At 42.6% G+C, this 25,679-nt stretch overlaps 1 protein-coding gene across 1 annotated transcript in view; it reads left to right on the top strand.

Annotated features, from left to right (window-relative positions):
- The window catches only part of SLC16A2 (solute carrier family 16 member 2), a 94,822-nt gene extending 86,259 nt beyond the window's left edge, over positions 1 to 8,563 (top strand). Inside the window, exons 4-6 of the mRNA XM_031446348.2 lie at positions 196 to 339; positions 4,193 to 4,421; positions 6,008 to 8,563. Of these exons, the coding sequence (XP_031302208.2) occupies positions 196 to 339; positions 4,193 to 4,421; positions 6,008 to 6,228 (594 nt within the window). The 3' untranslated portion in view covers positions 6,229 to 8,563. The remainder of the gene's footprint in view (positions 1 to 195; positions 340 to 4,192; positions 4,422 to 6,007) is intronic.
- Positions 8,564 to 25,679: the final 17,116 nt, after the last annotated feature.

Below are 25,679 nucleotides of genomic sequence, written 5' to 3'. Positions count from 1 at the left end.
CAACTTACTAAGCTGTTAGAAGCAGCCAGAGAGCTTGTCCTGGCACGAGGGCTACAGGGGAGGAGGCTACAGGAGAAGGCACTTCTGCCATAGTCCAAGGGAATAAGCAGTAGAGGGTTCTGGGTATGCCAACAGTCAACCACTCAGCTCCTCTTCTTCTTCATATCCTGTGGGGCCTGGTGCTATGCTTTTCAGATGAAGTATGTGGAAGAGGAGTTCTTGGAAATCAAGCAGACCTGGGTGCTCTTGGTGTGTATTGGGGCTACCTCAGGCCTTGGGCGCCTTGTGTCAGGCCGTGTCAGTGACTCCATTCCTGGCCTTAAGAAGATCTACTTGCAGGTGAGTGTGACCACCCTGTCTACTGTGGGGAGAACAGCCTGCCACAGGTGCTATGTTATCCTATCCCCAACCTTTGGGACAGAATGGTAGGGTGTGTAACTGCTGTGCCCTAGGCCCTAGCTCTGACATCAGCTTGTTGTGTGACATGGGCAAGTTGATCAAATTCTCTAAGCCTCAGTTTCCTTTGCTTTTAAGTGAAGGCCATCATCCTTGTTCTGCTTCCTTCAAGTGAGTATCCAGTGAGAGCAGTGTAAATGGAACCTCTAAAAGCACTTTCAAAGAAAATGTTTATTAATGAAGGCTCTCTCACCTGAAAGAGGGAAACTGAAGCCAGGAGTTAAATGCCGCCCCCAGTAAGGACTGATCTCATTGCTACCTTATACTCTCTTGGAGGGTCTTGGGCTTCTGTAGTGCTCTGTGGCCCAATGTCTCTCTCCTCCAGGCCTAGGCCCAGGTCATCACTTCTAATACTTCCAGAGCTACTTGGCACTAAACACTGGCTCTCAAATGCCATCCTCTTGATGGATGCAAAAAAAGTGCCAGAAAAGCCCAGACCTCACTTCCCCCTCTCTAGGCCTCACTTTCCTCCTTTGTGCACTAAGAATAATTTTTGCCTTTCCTATCTCACCTCGTAGGTGAGGATCAAAATAAGTATAGGTGTGACCTGGCTTTGAGAAGTAAAAAATGTTATAGCCATACAAAGCCATACAAATCCTTCTCACACTGACACAGGTGGCCTCATATTATGGGATGCCTGGGAGGCCATTTTCTGTGTAAACTGGGCTCTAGTCCAGCTTGAATACAAACTACCAGTCAAGCTGTCTGTCTTTGTGTACCTGGCAACAATATAGCCTTCTGAACTGGCTCATGCTTTTGGCTCATGCAGCTGGGTTTACCAGAAGGTGCCCAAGTGTGGAACCCTGTGGAGGGGCAATGGCAGCCCCAGAAAACATGTGGTCATAAATAATCCATCAGGAAGGTGGTTGAGTTCTGACTCCCTGGAGAAGCCCTAAAAGCACTTCCAACGGGCCCTGACTGTACTCACAGCAGGGATTTCTCTGTCTTCTGACAGCCCCAAGTGTTTTCCTAAATACCCTTATATGTCTTGGATGAGGATATGATTAAGGTTTCTTGTTGTGTTTAACTTTGTGTTAGATTTGCAAGAGCTAGTGAATCTGCTTTGTCAGAACTAGGGGTTCCATTATGGTCCATCCAGTCCAATCTCTCATTACACTGATGGAGAAACTGAAGGGAAGACTTAGACAGCAGTGGCAGAGCTGAACTGCTATGTAGCACTCTTCCCATATTCCACTTTACCCTAAGTGATGGATGGCAGAGCCAAGTCCCAGCCATGATAAGTGACTTGACCAAGGTCAAACCAAAAGCCTGTGATTGAGATAAACCAATTATGACATTTTTAGTTCCTGTGAAAATATCAGCAAATCCCTTACCTGAGTGGCTTTTTGCATAGGACTATATATGTGGCTTTCCCAGCCTCTTGCATACCATGCCTGTGGATCTTCCCTGTCAGTATCAGCAGTTCCAAGATGCCAAATGGTGCTGGAAATCAGGATAAGCTAGCATTGGGCCATGGCTTTATCTTCAGGAAAGGCAACAGCCCTTGCCTAGCCATATAGCTCATTTCTCACCATAGCCTCTAGGAGAGACGTAGGGCCAAAGCAGCTTTTGCTTTCTATTGTGCAGAGGGAGTTCCAAGGGAGGCAGAGACATTAGCTAATCAGAAGCAGAGCTAGGCTTAAGGCCCAGTGCTTCTGTTTATTACTTCCCCTACCCACCCATCATTCTCTCCCCTTTTCCACTCTTATTTAAACCCCACTTTACCATTTAGAATAATTAAAAATAATCTGAGAACTTTATAGCTGAAACGTATCTTCATCAACTTGTAGTCTAACTCCCTCATTTTACAAACTGAGGAACTAAGGCCCAGAGAGGGAAAGTGATTTGTCTAAAGTCTTTGTGCTGGTAAGTGTCTCAGGCTGAGAGCACAAGACAATGAATGAACTTCTTTCTCTTGAGCTACTCAAGATTATCCATCGCAGGAATTTGCCTCCTTTTTTCCCTGGGTCAGGTGCAAGAATGAGGGTCTGGGAGAGGAAAGTAGGTACACAGAGCTTCAGGTTCTGAAGAGCCATCCACTAGACCCTGTGGTTCCTACTATTGATGAAGACAGGCACATCTGTCTGGTGTCAAGCCCCTAGACAGTCTGTTGGAAAGGAAATGATGACAACCTGCAGGACAACCACACTTTGGGCCAATTCTTGAGGCCTGATTCTCAGTTCCAAGAGGGATTTTTAAATTCCAAATCTTGGCAAGACGTCATGGAAGATGTTAAGAGGCAGTTAGACACAATAGGTAGTAATTAGAGCAAATTGAAATCAGTTAATGGGGTCCTTTGTATTATATGATGATATTAACTCTTAATTGCCATACTATTATAGCTTGGTTGATATAGCTTGGTTTCATCTTACAGTTGTGCATGAATACCTAGAGAAGAAACTAAGATATATAAGTCTTTATTCCTAGATTCTGAGTAGCTATTCCAAGACAGCCTTGGCAAAGTTCAAAAGTCCCTCAACAAAGAGATTTCCTCAGACGGCATGACCAGGACATTTCTTATCCTCTCTAAAAACCAACCAGTTAGCCTAACAAACCCACTGCCAGCAACAAAACAGGAAATCTTTAGGGCTTGAGACATCCTTGACCTTCCTACCCACCTTCCATGTGGTGATAATGGTGACATATCCTTATCATGCAGTGACTTACCCTTCCTGGGTAAGGCAGTCTGCTTATGTGAACTACTGGAAAATCCTAGGTCCTGTCAAGGCATTGGTAAACAGGTCAGGTCTTAGCCCTGACCCTGGGACAACCTGACTCCACTGGCTACAAGTGGGTGGGGGAAAGAGCTCCTTTCTCTACCCACAGCCCAGCTCTTCAGTCTGGCTCACTGACATAGGTTGCAGATGACCTCAATCAAAAGGCCAGTTGTGTTTTCAGTGGCCCTTCTCTCTATTGAGATGGGAAAAACAGCCTCTGGAAAGGCAGCTTCTTTACTTCAGAGTCATTTTTCTCAGCCCAAAGAAAGCCCAGTGGCTAGTTAGTGCCCTTGGGCTGGCTTCAGTTTCCCTAGACCTCCTCCTAGTGTCTTGGTTCTCCTTAAAGACCCTTTTGTTGCCTTTGCAGGGTGCCCAGACAAGCCTAGAAGCCCCCAGAGCCACCCTAAGATATCTGTGATGGGTAATGTGTCCCATGCCCTAAAGCCTAAGGAACCTGGGTGAACCTCCCAATGGTCTTCACACCAAGATGTTTTCTAAAAGCAGTCTCCCACAGAAATGGGCACTGGCTCCTTTCCCATTTTAGGAAGCTGTGCCTTCCATTCATGCATCCAATCATTATTCAAGTCATCCTCACTTCCTCCCCTTCCTTTTCCCATACCTAACTTGGATCTAAGAACACCAGCGTGGTCTGATCCCAGACCCTGATGCCTGGGGCAGACAAACACAAGAATCAGAAAGTAGAAACAGCAATTTTGTTTATCTTAGAGTCCAGTGAAAAGACAACTTCTTGAAGACAGGGACCATGCCCTTTACCTTTTAAAAAATCTTGACAGAATCAAAGTTAAATAAGGGATCTCTTAAGAACTTTGAATCCTAAGTCCCTCTAAGCAGGACTTAGAAGGGGCCTAAGTAACTATTTAGTCCAACTAGTCTTTCTGTTGACATCCTTTTGCCCCATTTTACAGATGGTATAAATGAGGCCCTAAGGAAAGAGATGTGATTTATTATGTGGTCTTGGCGGGCAAGCACAACATGACCTCAGTCTATTGCTCCTCTAGGTCATCTCCTTCCTGCTCCTGGGCCTGATGTCCATGATGATTCCCCTATGCCGGGGCTTCGGGGGCCTCATCGTCGTCTGCCTCTTCCTGGGCCTGTGTGATGGCTTCTTTATCACCATCATGGCTCCCATCGCATTTGAGCTGGTGGGCCCCATGCAGGCCTCACAGGCCATTGGCTACCTCCTGGGCATGATGGCCCTGCCAATGATTGCTGGACCCCCCATTGCAGGTGAGGATGATATATAGGGAGGGTATGAGTGGGGGAGTCCTGTCTTCCTTGGGATCTAGCTCTCCTAAGAATTTCTGGTTGAAGTCCCTTTTCTTCTCATTCTCTATTTATGCAGCCTTGTCAGAGTGCACGAAACCCCTTAGCACTATTGGTGAAAGGGACTAAGCACAGTATATGTGCATGGATTCACATTGGGAAATGGGCTTTTCATGGCTGTATATCTGCTTCAGTGGAGTCTTACTGTAGACATTCCAGGAGGGTAGAGAGAGAAATGGGTTTGGCCTTCTTGGCCATTCTATTGGTCCAGAATCTTCTCTTTCTTCATAGGCAAGTCATTATTAGAAAGATAGTTGAGCAGGAAGAGAAGAGAAAGTGGGCCATGGTCTTACTAAGACTTAGAGACATCCCCCTTCTCCTCTACTGGCTTCTGAATTGAACTGTAGAGAAGATTTGATTAAGACCACAACTCAGGACTGGACCAATGAGGCTCACTTGCAGCAGGCAGCAGGCAGCAGGCAAAAGTTCTGGCTTGCTATCTTTCAGCACTCTCTCCACTTTCAAGAAAGGCATTGTTGGTGCTCCAGGGAACATAGGAAACAAGAAAAACTAATAAGAAGAGAACATTTTCTCTCTTTAGGATTTATTGCAAATATTGATTCATGGGCTAGCCTCTCCTAGTCTGGCCAACTGAGCTAACTCAAAAAACATTCCTTGAACATCAGTTCTGCACAAAGTGTTGTGAGAGCACTGGTCAGGCTGTGTTATAGTGACAAAACCTTCTACTCAGGCCCTTGTACAACAGCCATACTGCCAACTGAGGGAGGGCAGCCTCTACCTGCTCTGACCCCAAGGGTGGATGCCAGAATCTATATTTGTTCATTTTGCTTACCTCCTAAACAGCCTCCAGGCTGACTTACTTTTCCTCAGTAGTGTTTCTGGGCCCATCCTCCCTATGAGGTGGCCCACATTAGCTTCTGGAGGTGAGCAGGGGAGGCCCTGTGTTCCATGCCAAACACATCCACAACTTAGAGGAACCCAGAAGAGCCAAACATATCTGCAGCTGGAAGGAAAGAGACACATCCAGCCTCCTCTTAGGGCAAGCAGGCACTTCAGAGAAAGGGAAAATGAGAACTTGGCTGAATTGTTCCACAAGAACATTCTAGCCCAAGTTAGGGTGTAGGCAGGTATATCACTGTGAAGCCAGACAAGGCTTGGCCATCTTCTGTAGAGTTCTTTTAACCTAGCTTCCTTCCTAACTCCATACCTAGGAGTGACTAGAAGTTAGCTGTAGCTTCATGAAAGTCAAAAATGGAGATCTTTGAGAAGCTTCATTAGCTTATTTTATAATGAGCATTACCCTCACGAACCTGTAGCCCCAGTGCCTCAAGGAAAGGCCACTTGCCTTTATAATAGAGGTTTTGTTTCTTCCATCCAGGCATATTTAAACTGAGAGGGGCTTCTAGGTCAAGGCTGTACAGTCCAAGATTCTCTGGATAGGCATTGTTAATGGCCCCTAGAAGGGGCAGAGAGCACTTTTGGGCAGTAGGGCAAAGCTGAGCTTGACTTGTCTCTGTTGACTGTTTCAGGCCTCCTCCGCAACTGTTTTGGGGACTATCATGTGGCCTTCTACTTTGCCGGTGTGCCCCCTATCATCGGGGCTGTAATCCTCTTGTTCGTCCCTCTGATGCATCAAAGGATGTTCAAGAAAGAGCAAAGGGATTCCAGCAAGGATAAGATGTTGGCCCCTGACCCAGATCCCAACGGGGAGCTGCTGCCGGGCTCCCCCAACCCTGAAGAACAAATCTAATGCCTCTTCTTTGCCATTGTGTGCTCTTCCCCAAACCTTTCCCTTCACCCTGCCCTGCTCAGCATTTACATTTTTGCCACCAGCACACTTGTTCCCAAACCTGCACACACAGCATTTCAGCCACCTGACCATCCCTTGGAGCCAAAGCTCCAGGTGTTCCAAACTCATTAATCAAATTCTCCCCATGAATGCCTTTAAACTTGCCAGGGTTCTCTTCTCCCAGGATCTAGCAAAGCTTGGGTTCATCCCCTGGCCTTTGGAACCTCTCCATATACTTTTCAACTCTTGGGGGATGGGAACTCCTGGCCCAGCTTATTAGTCACTCACTAAAAGCAACTGCCAAAGGTGCTACTGTGTCCCCAGAAGCCTGGTGGGAAGATCCAAGCCCCTGTGTGCAGAGGAGTTCCTTGCCATCTGTCCTTTGGAACTGTTTGGGGGCATGGGGGGAAGGGCATAGAGGTAAAATGAGACAAGGAGCCTTGTTTATCCTCAAAGTCTGTAAGAGCTATGGCTTCCCAAGAGCTGTGGCTGACATCATTTTACAAGTGTACAGACAGTTTCCACATCATATGGTTGGTCCTTCTTCCCTTCCTCCTTTCTTTCCCTCTACTGCCTCTTCTCCCTTCTCTTTCCCCTCTATTTCTTTTTATTACTGTCATAGACTTATGGGTGCTTGAAGAAAGGAGGGACCCAGGGCTTGGGCCAATCAACCTAACCTTGGCTTAGCCCACCTGTAACACTAGAATCAATCCCACTCATCTCAGGCTGAACCACATCTCACTTTTTGGCTCAAGCTGCTATAATCATAGACTGGAAAAGTAGAATATCACATAGGGAAGAAACCTTACATGCCATAAAGTTCCACTCACTGATTTTTACATATTTCCCAGGCCAGTGCATTAACCTGCAGGCTCTCCTAGCTCCCCATCCTTGAATCCACCTGTCAAAATGTGAAGAAATTCCTTTCATCTCAGCAGGCAGAGGAAGACTGATGACAGGGCATAGTGGGGGGAAGGGCCAATAGTTATTGACCGGTGAAGGACCAACTCCTCCATCTCTCATTATTCATTACAGGTCAACATTTCCACCTGGGCCAGGCCAGAAAATGAGCTGTTTTAGGGAAAAATCCCATCTCCAACCTGGATCCTTCAAAAGGTAGAGATGGAAATGCACATTGTTGGACAGTTTCTTCTAGGAAAGGGAAACCATCCTAGCCTTTACCACCCAATGTGTCCCCATGCTGGGCATCCTTGACCACTCTACTTAGTGGGCATTAAAGTTGCCAGAAAAGGTAGACTCTGGACCATTTTTATCCCTCTGAAATAGGTGCCAGATACTTCCCTATGCCTAGGCTCTGGGCAGCACTCCTACTGAAGAGCATTTCCATCCAGGCTGTGTCCAGCCAGCACAACTCACCTCATTAGGAGCTCAGCCTTTTTCCTCACTTTGCCTCTGTGTCTCTCCCTATTCTGGGTCTTTGTCTATTGTGTTCTTGTTACCCTCACCTTTCGTCATCTTCTTGCCAGGCATCCTTGGCGGTCACTTAGAGTTAACAGTGACTTGCCACCCCAAGCCAGGGCCATTCCAGGGCCAGGAGTATGAGGTTGCCCCTGAGGGGCTCCAAAGAAGACAGTGGTCCCTACCCATGAGTTTTTCCGTTACAAACAGGCAGCTGGGGCGTGGCTGGCCTCTGATGGCTTCATTCAAGGCCAAAGTCCTGAGCCCTCTACATTGGTCCCAGTCCAGCTCTTATCAACTCCCCAAAGGAAAACCCATTGGTTTTTAGCTCGTGAATAGGAAGGGGCTTGCCTAATTGCTATCCTGTTATCTCAAACAGCACTGAAATAGGAGAAGCTGGGCCCCAGGAGCACTTTAACTCCCAGGAGAGACCACTGAGAATACTGGAGCAACAAAGCCCCTGCTCCCATTCCTCCCTGCCCGACCCCCACCAAGTCACCTGAGGGCACTTCTGCAGGGCCTCCTTTGTTGCTCAAAGTGTGGATCGCTCTTAAGAATTAGGCTGCCACCCACTTCTCTCCAGATGAGGGAAAACATTCACAGGTCTCAAATCTGCCCTATCAGGTATTACATAACATGGCATGGCCGGGTGTCAATTTACTTCTCCCAAACATGTGTATGTACATGTGTGTGCTTATGCACTTTTGGAGAGAATGTTGGTTGGTGAAAGCAGCACAGTATTAATACTTAGGGAAAGATGCAGCCTCTTTTGCACCACAGTTAAATCTAGGAGAACGAACAAAATTTGGGAGCTTGAGATCTGGGACATGTAAATCCTCAAAAGGTTTGGAACAAAATAAACAGATCTAAAAATCTAGCTTTGGTTTGTATGTTGCCTCCAAGGGTGAAATAATCTTAACCTGGTTAACAGCAGGAGGTTTAGCTTCAGAACTGAACTCTCATTTCAAGTCAAATTTCTGCCAAGATATATAATCTTCTCTGAGAGCAGAAAGTGGAAAAGGAGTTTAGAGCTGGATGAACTATTCAGGATTGGATTTTTTTTTAGGGAGCTCTGAAGTAGAAAAGTGGTTACTTCACAAAATGAGAATATGATTAGTGACTGAGTTGGAGTGGAGGCCCCACCAAGGCCACCACCTTGCTACAAGCATGCCATGTTGAAAATTGGCAAAGACCTTAGCAATAATCCATTTAAAGCCCTTTTCTTCTCCCTTGTTATTGATGGGGGAACCTGAAGGGACTAATGTAGCTGGGTTAAACAGCCAGGCAGCAACACAGCCTGCAATTGAGGGTGATGCAAAAGAGAGGCCTGTGACAGTGACAAAGCTAGGAGTAACTGTAGAGTCTCCCTTGTTCATATTCTGCCTTGAATTGAAGTGGAGAAACTGAAACCTGTTTAATAAAAAGGGTCTGTTGCTGGTTCACACACTTCAACAGCAACAGAGCAGGCTGGAATTTGAGCTCTGATAATTAACTTCCAGTCCAGTCCAAATCCTTCCTTTTACAAATGAGGAAGCCAACACAAGGAGGGGAAAATGACTTGCCCACTTCATTCAACAACTATACAGTGAGCCTATTTCCAAAAGGCTGTCAGCAGGACCAGCTCTGAGCAAAAATTGAGTCTGAACAAAGTCTGACTTTTAACATAGCCCATCTTTTCACTATTACTTTCACTTGCAACCAACCTATACTTCTGGTATTCTCTCTTCCCAAGTTCTCCAGACCTTCATGTAGCCTTGGCCTTGGAGAGCTGATCCCACCTACTGTCCTTCCACCCCCAGCAACCCAAGAGGTACAAGTCTATCTCCCTGTGACCATACACTGGGCAGGGGAGGGGTGGAGGAGACTGGTTTCCTTTGCGAGAGGGTGGTTTACCACCCTGCTCTTGGCTCTTGTCGTTTCTCCCCTGACTCAATGCAGACATCCTCAAGCTGCCAGCCTCCTCATCTCTTCCCACTGAGACTAATTACTCTGTCCTGCTGACTGGCCCCAGGCTCTCCCACCCAAGATCTGCTGCCCCCTCAGTCCCTTCCCTAGTAGCCCCAAGGCTCTAGTCTGTTTTGATCACTGGGGATCATTAGATTTCAAAGCTATGGAATCCCATAATTTTTATGAGCATATGCTCTCCTCCAGGGCCTTTTCATGTCTGAAGAGGCAGCCAGCAGTACCCTGCCATTTCATAGCAGCAGAGCAGGCCAGCTGACAGGAATTACAGGTGCCCCCAGCAAATCCCTGGTATCCAACAGCTGGTGCCTAGATAGGGTGGGTGCTAGTTTGAGCCAGAGTTTTTGAAGCAAGTTTTGAATTCTAATAAGCTGAAATGTCAAGGAGACTCCAGAGGCACAAGGAAAGGGATTAGATAGGAGGCTCAACTTTAGAAGGCATTTCAATTCCTGACTTTCAGCTCTCTCTAGTGGTCACCAGAAGCAGAGTTCCATGCCTAGTTTTCAAGTCATTTCAGCAAAATTTTCTAGGGACCTGCTTTGTGTCAGGCACTTTGCTAGAACCCAGGAATTTCAGAAATGAAAGGAACAGAGGTGGAGGTAACAAAGAGAAGAAATGCAAGAGGGAATACATACTATCTTCTTTCCAAAATAATTTTTCCTTTTCTGGACCCCAGGGCCCAGATCTTACAGATCTCAGAGCCTTTGGGACAGGACAGGGGCCACCATGCCCTTTCTGGGACAGAGGACTCAGCTTCTCCCCCTCTTCACCGCCCTGCGACTGGCCTCCCCTGACTAGAGCCTCCTGGAAGAACTACGAGTTCCTCAGTGTTGGTTTCCTGCTGAGCTAGAGCAGGATCAAATTAGCCTATTGCTCACATCTAACTAGTGTAAGATCCAGGTCCAGATGAAGGGAGGGGAGGGCAAACCTGACCCATCAGCCCTCCTGCTGGGCCAGTCGACACATGGATTGACCTATCCAGCACCCCCGGCCCAGGACCTCCTGGCTCTCCTGGCCTCCCTGCCCTAGGGATGGAGGGCTAGAACCAGGTGGGGCAAGATATACCCTCCTTTCCCACCACACACCCACACTATACTCCCCTTGCAAAGACTGGACCCTGAGATTCAGGGATAGAGGTGCTACCTGGTACCATTTCCCACCATATTCCCACACCCACCCCACACTCAGGGAGGGCTGGGGATGGAGATGGGGCTGGGAGGTCTCAGGGGCCCTGGCGGCTGCTCCTCGTCCTGCTGCTGGCCTCGGGCCACCTTGAGCAGAGAAGAAGGTGGTTCCTGCCCCTCCGTGGCCCTCTATCCACTTCCCAGTCTGCAATGATGGGTAAGAACCCAGGAGACGTGCCAATGGAGATGCATCTGCCCTTGCTACTCAGACAGGAATCACGCCTGCCCAGGACAACCAAGCCTTCCCTCCCTGAGGAAGGGAGTGGGAACGAAGGCGGGAGAGCCCAGCCCCAGGCCCTGCTAACTGTCTGGGAAGCCAGATGGATAGACAGCAGCTGCGCGCTTCCTGAGCTCAGCTCCTGCTCGGTCCCCCACCCCCACTGCCCTGCCCACATCACTGCCACCATCACCAGAGATTGCAGCATCACAGAACCCATCGAGCTCTGGGTCCCGAGCCCTGGAGGTGATACTGGCTGGGCTGTCCAACAATCCCTTGTCACTAGAGGCCCCCTCTTCTCTTCCCCCTACCAGATCTGTCTCCAAGGCCCCACCAGCTGGGGTCCATCCACAACTAGCAAGGACCTAAGTGATTCCAGGCAGGAGGCCCACCAGGATGAGGGGACTGGGAACGAGAACTGCCTCCAGGAAAGGCCTCACTCTGGTCCAGAGCAGCCATCTCCTCCACCCTCCTCTCCAACCTCCAACCCTGGGATGGCTGGCTGGCCCCACAACACCTTTGCTAGAACTCCCAAAGGCAACCACAGCTCGCTGGTGGGAGCTCTCAGCTCAGGCCTGCTCTCCTATCACACAGTCCCCAGATCCCACCCAAGGTGAAGGTAAGCCCCCACCAGCTGCCCTAGAGTCATAGAGGGGAACCAGCAGGATTTCCTAGGCTTGAGAGCCCTCCTCCAAACCCGGACAGAGCCCCAGGAATGGACCAGGTTAACTCTAAGACCTGCCCTCCTCCATTTGCTCTCCACCCTGCTCTCCGTCAACCCGCTTCCTCCAGCCACTTGCCTAAGTGTGGGTAAAGGGGGGCCAGGGCAGCCCTCTGCACTCCCCTCCCACACGCACCCACATACCTCCTTCCTCCCCCAGGGTGGAGTCTTCTGAGGATCCCAGCCTTGCAGATCCTTCTGCCTTAAAGCCTGCAAAGGCCAGATTTTCCGCCTGTCAGTCCAAGATCTTCCAGCTACCTGCCTCCTCATTCACCTCCTCTCCCCCATACACGTGCACAGAGACACTCCCTTCCTTCAGCTCCAAGAACACAAGGGCCTCCCTCCCCCATATTTGGACACAGAGGCCCCCTTCCATGACAACAGGTTGCCTTCACCTGAGGGTGGGCACTTTACGGTTCACAGGTGCTCCCATATCCCTCATCATGCTTGATCCTCCCTCCAACCCTGGGAGCAGCTGCTCTTGTGTCTGTTTTACAAACGGGGAAAGGAAGCTCCAGAGGGGAGCTGAATGCCAGTTTTCAAACTCCTTCTCCAAGGCTCCTTCCACCCCACCTCACAGAAAGTGGGGGAGTAAGCAAATCTCTTTTCCCCTGACTTCTCGGAAAGCCTGCTTGCAGCTCCAGGCCCACTCTGCCCCCCAACGAGGGCTCTGGGTGTGAGTGGTACCACAGGCCCAAAATGGAAGCATGGGAGGCAGCAGAAGCTGAGCCAGGATGGGCCCCCCACCCACCACCCCAGCCTCTCCTATGGAGGGAGAGGGATGGGGAGGGGAGTGAGGAAGAACAAGTAAGAGTCTCTGATCTGCCTTTCTCTGGGAGTACACAACACTGTCTTCTGGGTTCCTCTCTGCCTCAAAATGGGTATAAAACTGCAAAATGAGCTCTCCTGTGCCTTTCTTCCTTAGTGCTTCTCTCATTATTCAATAAAATTATCATTACTGATTTCCAGGGATAATTTCCAGGACCTTTTTTATTGCCCACAGACCCCCCAGAGGACCTTTTGTCTGGTCTAATTATGTCAAAAGAGGAGGCAAGGAACTGAGGAACTGTTCCTGGGAGGCCCTGCTTTCATGGGACAGGATTCATGTGTCTAAGTGGCCAACACAGCTATAACTCAGAGGCTTCCTCTCTTCTAAGCTTCCTGCACTCTGTTGAGCTACAGAGAGGGGTGGGTTGAGGAGTAGTAAATATCATGCAATTAAAGGAAGGTTAGCTCCCAAGATAGCACCCAGGGAAAGGAAAAGTGGAGAACATGCTAAGACGCCTGACCACACACTGCTGTTAGGTGGACTTGTCCTGAATATGCCTCTCAGTAACTGCGGCCATTACCCTCCTCTTCATTTCCCCTGCCCCCGGCTAAGGGAGTCCCTATATCTGCAGGGGAGCTTGATGTCATCTAGCAATCCACACCCCTCGCTACCACATTTTTTTGATGGGCTCTAAATTCCCAGATCCCAAAAAATCTTACCCTAAGCCATTTCTTCAGGGTGAACAGCTTCAAGCATCCAAGCCAGGACCCTCCAAGTTTATGACTCACCTGTAAAATACAATGGCTGGGCCTGGAAAGCAGGGAGAAGCAACTTTCAAGGAAAGTCAAGTTCTAGGCAAAGCTAGTTCCAGTTCAGTAGCTGTGTACATAGTTGTAACTAGTGAACTTTAGGAGTACTTTAAACATTATATTGACAGAACACAGGGGCTACAAACAAACTTACCTCAATTCCCTTCTTCTAGTCAAATAGGTTCTTTTTTCATAATCCTTGGTCAATACAATTAAGAGCTGTCCTACCCGGAGGAAGTCAAAGAACAAAAAAAGGTCAGAGTTGAAATGGTTGAGAGCTTCAGATCCAGTAATTTTCATACTGCACTCTCTATTACTCTTTGGGGGATTTATATAGGTACCTCAAAGTCCACTAAAATTTCTGTGACTGATTTTCCCTATTCCTCCAATGAAGAACAGCTTAAATGCTGGATATTATATACAAAACACACCAAAGAAGACACTGAATGTTGGAGAGAAGAAGACAGAACAGCTAGGGACCTCAGAACCTGAAGAGTGATTCACTTGAGGTGAATGAATGCTCTAGGTTTCCTTTTTGCCTTACATATCCCAGTCTTGGTGATAGAGAAGCCAGAAACCCAGAAATGCCAATGGGCATTGACATAAAAAGCCCAAGGAAATCTTTTTTTTTTTTTTCTCTTTAGACAAAGAATCCGGAAAGGGAGAGTCTAGAAAGAGAAAACTTTTATACAATAACTGTACTACTCCAGTCAGACACCATGGAAAAATTGTGGCCCCACCTCCACCCCAGCAGGCAAAGGCAAAGTGCAGAGCCCAGATTTCCACCTTCACCATGCTTTAACAAATCACCTCTCCCTGCCATCACCATGGTGGTATCACAGGCCAGCCAAATTTAGAGCCCAGACTCATCCCAGCCAGGCAGCAAAATGTGAGGAATAGTAACGACGGATCTCTGTCCCTTACAACCCTGGTGGTATGAGAGGAAGCCTAGTGGGGTGCTTGTACTCCCACCCCCACGAAGCAGTAATGAGGAGTCCTTCACCACCTGGGTGCCAAGGGAGGACCAGTGGGGAACCTGGACTTCTACCTTGACAGTAATGAGGTAGTGCACCCTTTCTCTCACTGGCACATGGTCAGAGGAAGTCTGCTAAAACTACAACAAAGATCTAATATTCATATAATCAGAGTCCCAGAAGGAGAAGAGAAAGTAGATGAGGTTGAAAAAGTATTCAAAGAAATAATGACTGAAACTCCCCCAACTGATGATCTGGCAATCCCACTCCTGGGAATCTATCTGGAGGGAACTCTAATTCTAAAATACACACGAACCCCAATGTTCATAGCAACACTATTTACAATAGCCAAGACATGGAAACAACCTAAATGCCCATAGACAGATAAGAAAGAAGTTGTGGTATATATTTATGTATATAGAATGGAATACTACTCAGTCTTAAAAATAATGCCATTTGCAACAACATGGATGGACCTGGAGATCATCGTTCTAAGTGAACTAAGCCAGAAAGAGAAAGAAAAATACCATATGATATCAGTCATATGTGGAATCTGAAAAAAGAAAAAAGATGACACTAATGAACTTATCTACAAAACAAAAACAGACTCACAGACATAGAAAACAAACTTATGGTTACCAGGGGGGAAAGAGGGTGGGAAGCAATAAATTGGGAATTTGAGATTTGCAGATACTAACTAGTATATATAAATAGATAAACAACAAGGTTCTACTGTATAGCACAGGGAACTGTATTCTGTATCTTGTAGTAACCTATAATGGAAAAGAATATGAAAAGGAATATGTGTATGTATGTGTATGACTGAAACATTGTGCTGTATGCCAGAAATTGACACAACATTGTAAACTGAGTATGCCTCAATCTAAAAATGTGAAAAAAGAAAACTCTCCCCATTGGGCAAAAGACATATTCCTATGGGTTCAAGAAACTGAGCAAATCCCAAACAGGAGGAACTAAAAACAATCTATGCTAAAACACATCATATAAAATGTGAAAACTAAACACAAACAAACAAAGAAAGATCTTGAAAGCTGTCAGAGAAATGACACCTTAATTATAGGGGGAAAGCAATTAGGATAACAGTAGATTTCTCATCAGAAACCACAGAGGGGGGTTGGAAGAAGTCATACATTTTTCAAGTACCAAAAGAAAAGAACTCTCAAACCAGAATTGTAAATCCAGCAAAAAATCCTTGAGGAATTAAGGGAAAATCAAGATATTCTCAGATGACGGTAAACTAGAATTTGTTGCAAGCAAATCAACCCTAAAAGAATGGCTAAAGGAGGTTCTCCAAACAAAAAAGAAGTGACAAGGGTAATCTTGGAACTTCATGAGGCAAGAAAATACAATGAATAGAGTAAGAATATGAGTAAATATAACAGGTTTTTCTTATCCTCTTGGGTTTTCTAAATTATGTTTAACAATTGAAACAAAAATTATAACAATGTCTGATGTGGATCTCAATGTATGTAGAGAAATTATTTAAGACAATATTATAAATGGAGGAAAGTGAAAAGACACAAAAAAGAGGTAAGGTTTCTACACATCACTGAAACTGGTAAAATATCAACACCAATAGACTGTGATAAGTTATGTGCATACAATGTAATACTTAGATCAACCACTAAAGAAGCTATTCAAAGAAATACCCTCAGAAATTAAATAGAATTCTTTAAAAAAAAGTTTAAAATAACCCACAGAAAGGCAGGAATAAAAGCCATAAATGAAAACAGAGGGAAAAACAAAAAACAAATAAAATGTCAGACTTAAGCACTAACATATCAAGTATTACATTAAATGTAAATAGTATAGATACATCAACTATAGAGATGAGCAGGGTGGATTTAAAAAATGACACAACTATATGTTGTCTACAGGAAATTCTGAAATATATAACAATAGGTTGAAAGTAAAAGGATGGGAAAAGATATGCCAAATATACATATATATATATATATATATATACACACACACACACATATGTGTATCTATAATATATATATATATTCACTAATAAAAAGGAAGTGAGAGTAGTTGTATCAATTTTGATACAGTAGGTGTCAGAGCAAATAAAACTGCCAAAAGATAAAATGACAAAACATAATGATAAAAAGGTTAGCTTACCAAGAAGATACAGCAATCCTAAACAGTGCTGCAAAACACTTGAAGCAAAAAACAGAAAGCAAAGGGATATAGACAATATAGTTGCAGACACCAATACTATATCTCAAAAATTAGAAAAACTAGACAGAAAAATCAGTAAGGACATAGAAGAACTAAAAACACCATCAACCAGGAAGATCTAATCAACTTTTAGGAAGCACTATACCTCACAACAGCAGAATATACATTCTTTTCAAGCACCCATGGAACATATACCAAGATAGACCATATCCTGAGTTATAACATCAACTTCAACAAATTTCAAATAATTGAAATCATACATAATGTGTTTTTTCTCTGTATAATGGGATCAAAGTAGACATAAAAACCAGGAAGACAACAGGAAAATCTCTAAAACAGGTGGAAATTAAACGACATACTTCTTAACAATGCATAGATCAAAGAGGAAGTATCAAAAGATTTTTTAAAAAAATACAGACATCTGAATGAAAATTAAAATACAACATATCAAAATATGTGGGACAGAGCTAAAGAAGTACTGAGAGGGAAGCTTATAGCACAGAATACTTACATTATAAATTAGGAATGGTCTCAAATCAATAATCTAAGTTCCTACCTCAAGAAACTAGAAAAAGAAGATCAAAATAAAAGCAAGCAGAAGAAAGGAAATACAAGGCAGAAATCAATTAAATTGAAAATAGGAAAACAATAGAGAAAATTAATAAAACAAAAAGCCCTTTGAAAAAAATCTGTTTATCAACCTCTAGTAAGACTGAATAAAAAGAGATGATCCAAATCACCAATACCTGGAATGAAACAGGATAACATTACAGATCCTGGAGCCATTAAAAGGATAATAAGAGAATACTATGAACAACTTTCCACTCATAACATCAATAACTAGAAGAATTAGATAAATCCCCCCAAACCCACAAACTATAAGAATGCAATCAAGAGGAAATATATTACCTGAATAGTCCTACAACTACCAAAGAAGTTGAATTTTTAATTTAAAAGTTCCCCTAAAAGCAAAGCATATATGGATTCACTGGAAAATTTTACAAAATATCCAAATAAGAATTAACAGCATTTTACACACTCTCTTCCAGGAAACTTAAGATGAAAAAACACTTCCCAAATGATTTTATGAGATAAGCATTAACCTGATATTAAAACCAAAAACAAAAAATAGAAAACTATAAACCAATATCCCTTATGAATAAAGATGTAAAATTCAGCAACAAAATATTAGCAAACCAAATCCAATAATATAATTATGCACCATGCCCAAATGGGATTTATTCCATGTATATAATGTTATTTCCATATTTGAAATTTAATCAATGTATTGTTCCATATCAACAACTTAGGGATGAAAAATCATATGATACTATCAATTGGTGCAGAAAAAGTATTTGACAAAATCCAACACTCACTTATGATTAAAAACTCTCAGCAAGTTAAGAATGGAGGGGAATTACTTCGATTTGATAAAGAGCATTTGGGCCAACATTATCCCTTATGGGGAAGTATTCGATATTTTCCTGCTAATGTCAGGAACAAGGCAAATATGCCCATTCTCACCACTGTCATTTAACATAGTACTGGAAAACCTAGCCACTGCAATAAGACAAGGAAAAGAAATAAAATGTATATAGATTGGAAAGGAAGAAATAAAACTGTATTTGCAGATGACAGGATTGTTTATGTAAAAAATCTCAAGGAATCTACAAAAACTTTATGGAATTAATAAGTGGTTCAGCAACATCACAGTAAACAAGATCAACAGACAAAAATAAATCACATTTCTATGTAGTATCAATGAATATGTAGACACTGAAGTTGAAAACACACCAACATTTACAATCATTACAAAGAAAATGAAATGCATAAGTATACACTTAGCAAAACATGTACTGGATCTGTATGCTGAAATTTTCAAAATACTGATGAAAGAAATTAAGGAAAACTAAATAAATCAAAAGACATACTATGTTCATGGATTGGAAGGCTCAACATAATAAAGATGTCTATTTTTCCTAAACTGATAGTTTTAACTAAATTCCTATCAAAAGCCTAACAATTATTTTTGTATAAATGGTCAATATTATTCTAGAATTTACATGGAAAGATAAAGGAATTATAATATCTTCTTTGAAAAAGAATATAAATTGAGAAGAATCAGTCTATCTGATTTCAAGATCCATTATATAGTAATCACGACTATGTGATATTGGTAGAGGGCTAGATATATAGAACAATGGAACAGAATAGAAAACCTTGACACAGCCCCACACAAGTATGATCAACTGATTTTGACCCAGGTACAAAAGCAATTTAAAAAAATTTTTTTAACAAATGGGGCTGGAGCAATTGGATATCCATATGCCAAAACAAAAACAAAAAGAAAAAAAAAAAAGAAAAAAAGAACATTGACCTACTAAACATCATGCCTTATACAAACATAAACTCAAATTGATCATAAACTTAAAAGTGAAATGCAAAACCATAACACTTTTAGAAGAAAACAGGAGAATATATTCATAACCTAGGGCTTGGAGAGGCATTTCTTGGGCACAATACCAAAAACATAATCCATAGGAAAAAAATCTATAAATCAGATTTTATCAAAAGTAAAAACTTTCCCCAGCAGAACACTGTTAAGAGGATGAAAGGACAAGCTACACATTGGGAAAAAAATATTTACAAACCACAAACCTAACGAAGGACTCATATCTAGAATATATAAATAAAACTCAATAAAAAATAAACAATTCAATTAGAAAACAGGCAAAAGATATGAAGAGATATTTCACCAAAGAGGGTGTATGTATGGCACATAGTCACAGGAAAAGATGTTTAACATCCTTGCATTAGGGAAATGCAAACTAAGATCATGATGAAATATCTTTATATATTTATGAAAACAACTAAAATAATGAACAATGACAACACCAAATGATGGCAAGGATGTGGAGAAACTGAATCTCTCATACATTGCTGTGGGAATGTAAAATGTTACAGCCACTCTAGAAAACAGGTTGGCAGTTCCTTAAAAAGTTAATTATACATTTACCGTGAAACTCAACAACTGTACTCCTGGGCACTTATCCCTGAGAAGTGAAAACTTATGTCCACACAAAGCCTCCACACAATTATTCATAGTATTATTTGTATTAGCCAAAATCTGGACATAATCAAAATGTTCTATAATAGATGGGTAGTTAAACTGTGGTACATCCACATAATGAAATACTACCCAGCAATAAAAAGGAACAAGCTACCTGATACATGGAACAACTTGGATGGACCTCAAGAGTATTATACTGAATGACAAAAAGCCAGTCCTCAAAGTTCCCATACTATATGATTCCATTTATATAACATTCTTGGGATGATTAAATTATACAGAGGGAGAAGAGATTAGTAATTGCCAGGGGTTAAAGTTGGTGGCAATGGAGAGCAGGTGTGAGTGTGAATATAAATTGGTAGCATGAGGGAGATCTTTGGGGTGATGGAATAGTTTCATATCTTGATAGTTGTGTTGGTTTTATGACTCTACATATGTGATAAATGGCATAGAACTATTCATGCATATTATACCAATATCAATTTCCTGGTTTTGATTCCTGGTTTTGTGTTATAGTTACCTAAGATGTAGTTAATGAGGGAAACTGGGTAAAGAGCATAGAGTACCTCTCTCTACTATCTTTCCAATTTCCTGTGAATTTATACTTATTTCAAAATAAGAAATTTGGGGTTGAGCCAAGATGGCTGAGTAGAGAGACTCACAGCTCACCCTCTCCCACAAATACACCTAGAATTACATCTACAAACCCACTGAATCTCACAGAACACCTACTGAACTATAGCAGATTGTCTCTCACTTTGAATACAGGAGGATTCTCACAAAATCTGGTAAGAAAAAAAAAAGAAGAAAAATCAGTGCAGGACCAGTACTGCAGGGAGGGAGGGACATTGGAAGAAACGCACCCTCATGCAGGGATGCCCCTTCTCCAGCCAGAAGGTCAGTGGAGACAGAAGCAGAGCTTCTGAGGCTCGGAGGAGAAAGTGGCAACTGCTTGGCAGACAGAACTAAGGGAAACTGACATGGTGGGTCCCTGTGATCCCCGGCCTCAGATGTGAGCCAAAAGGGACATGCTGGGACTGGCTTTTGGAAATGGGTGAGGAGCCTAGGCAGAGGGCTGGGACCCACTGCATAGAGGCAACCTCAGGGGACTGGAGGGTGGTGTGTGAGCTCTGGTTGGGGGTGTGTATAGAACAGAACAGCCTGGGACCCCCATAAAAAAGCACCACTGTTGTGGTGTAGGGGGGGATAGGTGAAACACAGCCATGCCATAGCCACTTTCTCCACTTGACTCCATTGTTGGTGTGTTCTTGCAAGAAGAGAGGTGGGGCCTGGTCATAGCCATCACTGCTGTGTGGAGGCGGGGCTGAAAGCTGAATCCATACCCCAAGGCCCTGCAACTTCATAGGTGGGACTGACATTTGTGTACAGTGCCAGGCAGAGGGGGCAGATATGCTCTCTCTGGATAATTTGTGGACCTGTGCCTTTGGAACGAATAGGCAGTGAGTGGAGTTCTGGGACTATGGGTATTTACAATAGGCCAGGGTACCATACAGTACATGGAGGCAGGGCTGGGGTCTGTACTGACCCTGTGGCGCACAACAAATTCAGGTGTGTGACTGCACACTTGCTATGGTGGGTCCTGGTGCCTGACATTGTCGGATCTGCAGTGGTGGTCCCTGGGGTCCAGAACCTGGGGGACACTAGAGTGGGTAGCTGACATTCTGGTAGCTAAGTTGGGGATAAAGGCAGTGTCAACAAAGAGTACTTTGAAAGACTGCATAACAATTGACAACACCACAGAGGGCACATCCCAGTGGACATCTCTTTCCTACTCTTCTTTCCAGCTGAAGCACTCCAACCCTGCCTACTACACACAACAGCTCAGGAATGGGTCTAGAAGCCTCTATCCCAGCAACAGGGGAGCAGACTAGGCCTCTGTCAAGGCTGTGACAACCACAGGAAAAAAAGGAGGCCCTGTTCAACAACAGCAATCAGGGCAGGCTCAGATCACCAGTACACAAAACACACCCCAAATCAAAGGGATAACAGCCAATGCTTATAGAATAAAGATGTAGCAAGCACTGTACCAAGAACAGCCATCACAACAAAACTATTAGATGAATACAGTCTACACAGGAATGCTCCCACTTTAAATAAAAACAAACAAAAAATAAAACAGCCCTTGAAGACCACGGGAGATAACTGATACTCCTAAATACATAGAAGAAACATAAGTAAATGAAGAAGCAGAAGAACCATTCCAAATTAAAAAAGGAGAAATCCCATGAAAGAATGATCAATAAAATAGACCTCAAAAGTCTACTAGATCATGATTTCAAAAAGAGAATGATCAATGCAATAAAGGAACTAAAGGAGACTATGAATAGAGACAGAGAATACTTTAAAAAGGAAACTGAAACTATAAAGAAGAGCCAATTAAAAACAGAAAATTCAATGGCTGAGATAAGAGCCGAACTAAAGGCAGTCAAAAGCAGACTAGATAATGCAGAGGAACAAATAAGTACTCAGAAGACAGGATAACAGAAGTCACCCAATCAGAAGAGCAGACAGAAAAGTAAGTAAAAACCAATGAAAACAATATAAGGTCCTATGGGATGATATAAAACATGCCAACCTATGCATAATAGGGGTCCCAGAAGGAGAAGAAAGAGAAAAGGGGATTGAAAAGGTATTTGAAGAAATCACAACTGAAAACTTCCCAAACCTAAAGAAGAAACAGATATCTAAGTACAGGAGGCACAGAAGGTCCCAAACAAGAAGAACCCAAACAGACTTACACCAAGACATATTATAATTAAGATGGCCAAAATTAAAGATAAAGAAAGGATTCTAAAGGCAGCAAGGGAAAAACAAAGAGTTAGTTACAAAGGAACCCCCATAAGGCTTTCATCTGATTTCTCTACACAAACACTGCTAGCCAGAAGGGAGTGGCAAGATATATTCAGTCCTGAATGAGAAAAAGCTGCAACCTAGGATACTCTATTCAGCAGGATTACCCTTTAGACTAGAAAGAGAGAAAAAGAATTTCACAGACAAGCAAAAACTAAAAGAATTCAGAATACTAAACCTATGATAAAAGAAATATGGAAAGATTAACTCTAAATAGAAAAGAAACAGGAAACTACAGAAATGAGAAAACCATAATTGGAAATGCAATAACTACAGTGAATTGAAAGAGAATAAACATGAAGATGTAAATAAATAAATAAATAAATAAATAAATAAATAAAATCAAAATCATAAAAGGTGGGAGAAAAGAACATGGAAATATAGATTTTTTTCCCTCTCTCTGTTCTTTTTTTCTTTATTCTTTTTAGGATGCATTTGGGCCTACATGACTATCAGTCTAAACCAAACAGATACAGTAAGGAATTAGCATGCTTGAAAAAGAGGGTAACCACAAATCAAAAGTATACAATAGAGTCATAAAAAACAAAAAGAAATGAAGGTAATACAAAAGAAAATTATCAAACCACAAAAAGAAGAAGGAAAAGAAAGGAACAAAGAAGAAATGCCAAATCAACTGGAAAACAAAATTCAAAGCAGCTATAAACACACATCTATCAAAAATTACTATCAATATTCAAGGGATTGAATGCTCCAATCAAAAGACATAGAGTGGTAGGTTGGATAATGAAACAAAAGCCTACAATATGCTGCCTACAAGAGACCCACTTTAGAGTGAAGGACACACATAGATTGAAAGTGAGAGGATGGAAAAAGATACTTCATGCAAATGGAAATGACAAGAAACCTGGAGTAGCAATACTCATATCAGACAAAGTATACTTTAAAACAAAGGCCACAAAGAGAGATAAGGACACTTATATAATGATCAAAGGAGCAATGCAAGATGAAGATATTAAACTTGTTAACATGTATGCACCCAATATAGGAGCACCTAAATATATAAAACAAATACTAACAGACATAAAGGGAGAAATTGGTGGGAATACAATAAAAGTAGGAGACTTTAACACCCCACTAACATCATTGGACAGGTCTTCCAGACAGAAAATCAATATGGCAAAGGAGATACTAAATGACACAATAGAAAAGTTGGACTGGGTTGATGTCTTTAGGATGTTACATCCCCCCAAAAAACAGAATATACATTCTTTTCAAGTGCTCATGGACCATTCTCTAGGATAGACCACATACTCAGACACAAAAGAAGCTTCAGCAAATTTAAGAGGATAGAAATTATTTCAAGCGTCTTCTATGATCACAATGCAGTGAAACTAGAAATCAACCATAGAAAAACAAATGAGAAAAAAAATGACAGCATGGAAACTAAACAACATGCTACTAAAAAACCGATGGGTCAAAGATGAAATCAGAGAAGGAATTGAAAAATACCTTGAGACGAACAACAATGAAAACACAACCATACAAAATCTATGGGATGCAGCAAAAGCAGTCCTAAGAGGGAAGTTCATAGTGATTCAGGCCTTCCTCAGAAAAGAAGAACAGTCTCAAATAAACAACCTAACCTACGACCTAAAAGAACTAGAAAAAGAAGAACAAACAAAACCCAAAGTCAGCAGAAGGAAATAAATAATAAAGATCAGGGAGGAAATAAATAAGATAGATTTAAAAAACAATAGAAAAAATCAATCAAACCAAGAGCTGATTTTTTGAAAGAGTAAACACAATTGACAAACCTCAGGCCAGGCTCACCAAGAATTAAAGAGAGAGGACACAAATAAACAAAATAAGGAAAGAAAATGGAAAGATTACAACCAACATCACAGAAATACAAAAAATCATAAGAGAATACTATGAACAAGTATATGGCAATAAATTGGACAACTTAGAAGCAATGGACAAGTTTCTAGAAACATACAGTCCACCAAAACTGAATCAAGAACAAATAGATCACTTGAACAGACCAATCACTAGAAGTGAAATAGAATCAGCAATAAAAAACCTCCCTGCTAACAAAAGTCCAGGACCCAACAGCTTCACTGGGGAATTCTATTAAACATACAAAAAAGAGCTCATGCCAATCCTTTGACAAAGGAGGCAAGAATATACAGTGGAATAAAGACAGTCTCTTCAGCAAATGGTGTTGGGAAAACTGGACAGCTGCACGTAAATCAATGAAGTTGGAATATTCCCTCACATCATACACAAAAATAAACTCAAAATGGCTTAAAGAGTTAAACATAAGACAAGACACAATAAATATCCTAGAAGAAAACATAAGTAAAACCTTATCTGACATACATCTCAGCAATGTTGTCCTAGGGCAGTCTACCCAAGCAACAGAAATAAAAGCGATAACTTTCACCATTGTACTTTCCAGTGTTGACTTGCCCACAGTTTCATCATTCTCTCATGTCAAAGTTCTAGGTTTTCTTGCAGGTCAGATTTCCCTTAAGAGTCTTCCTCCCTACTGGCTTTTCCTCCTGTAGATGGCTTGACCTTTTTTTAGAAGCCATACACTTAAATATTTATTGCTAAGTTGGGTTTTTTAACCCTCACTCCTAACTCTTTACACTAAGCCTTAAGATCTGGCTCAGTCATGTTCAAGATTTCTTAGAAGCTTCTTGCCTATTTCATGATCTCCTCTGTTGAATGGCCCACTCATTAGCTAGGTCTAGTAGTTCAAATCTACTACCCTTCACTACATGGTACTACCTACTGAAATAGGGAAGGATATTCCATGTAAAATTAGTACTTTTAAAATATTCAGGTTGAGATGTCTGGCAAACAACTGGGGGACTGGGAGGCATGGAAAGAGTGTCTAAAGTTCTAAGAGGTCAGACCTTAGGAGATATAGATTGATGAGTCATCAGAGTATGGAGAATAGTCAAAACCATGGGGAAATTTCTTCTGTAATAAGATAACAAATTCTTACATAAAGGAACAATACCACAGTGGTATGTAAAGTCAAACAGTGTTAGAGAAGAACAAAGGGTCTAACAGTGCTTTTTTCTTTGAGCTATGATCTCTGATGGTTGAAGCCTTGAACTGTCCCAAGCACATTCAGGAAAAGTAGCAGGGCTTTGTGTGATGGATGGGGTAATGCAAGGAGAAGTTCCCTCTGGGTGAATTGTCTCTGCAATTTTTTTTTTTTTTTTTTTTTGCAGCCTGT

This window comes from Camelus dromedarius, chromosome X (genome assembly GCF_036321535.1).
Source record: "Camelus dromedarius isolate mCamDro1 chromosome X, mCamDro1.pat, whole genome shotgun sequence".
NCBI classification, from domain to species: domain Eukaryota; kingdom Metazoa; phylum Chordata; class Mammalia; order Artiodactyla; family Camelidae; genus Camelus; species Camelus dromedarius.
Note: the sequence above shows the minus strand (reverse complement) of the source record. Positions and strands in the feature narration are given on the sequence as shown.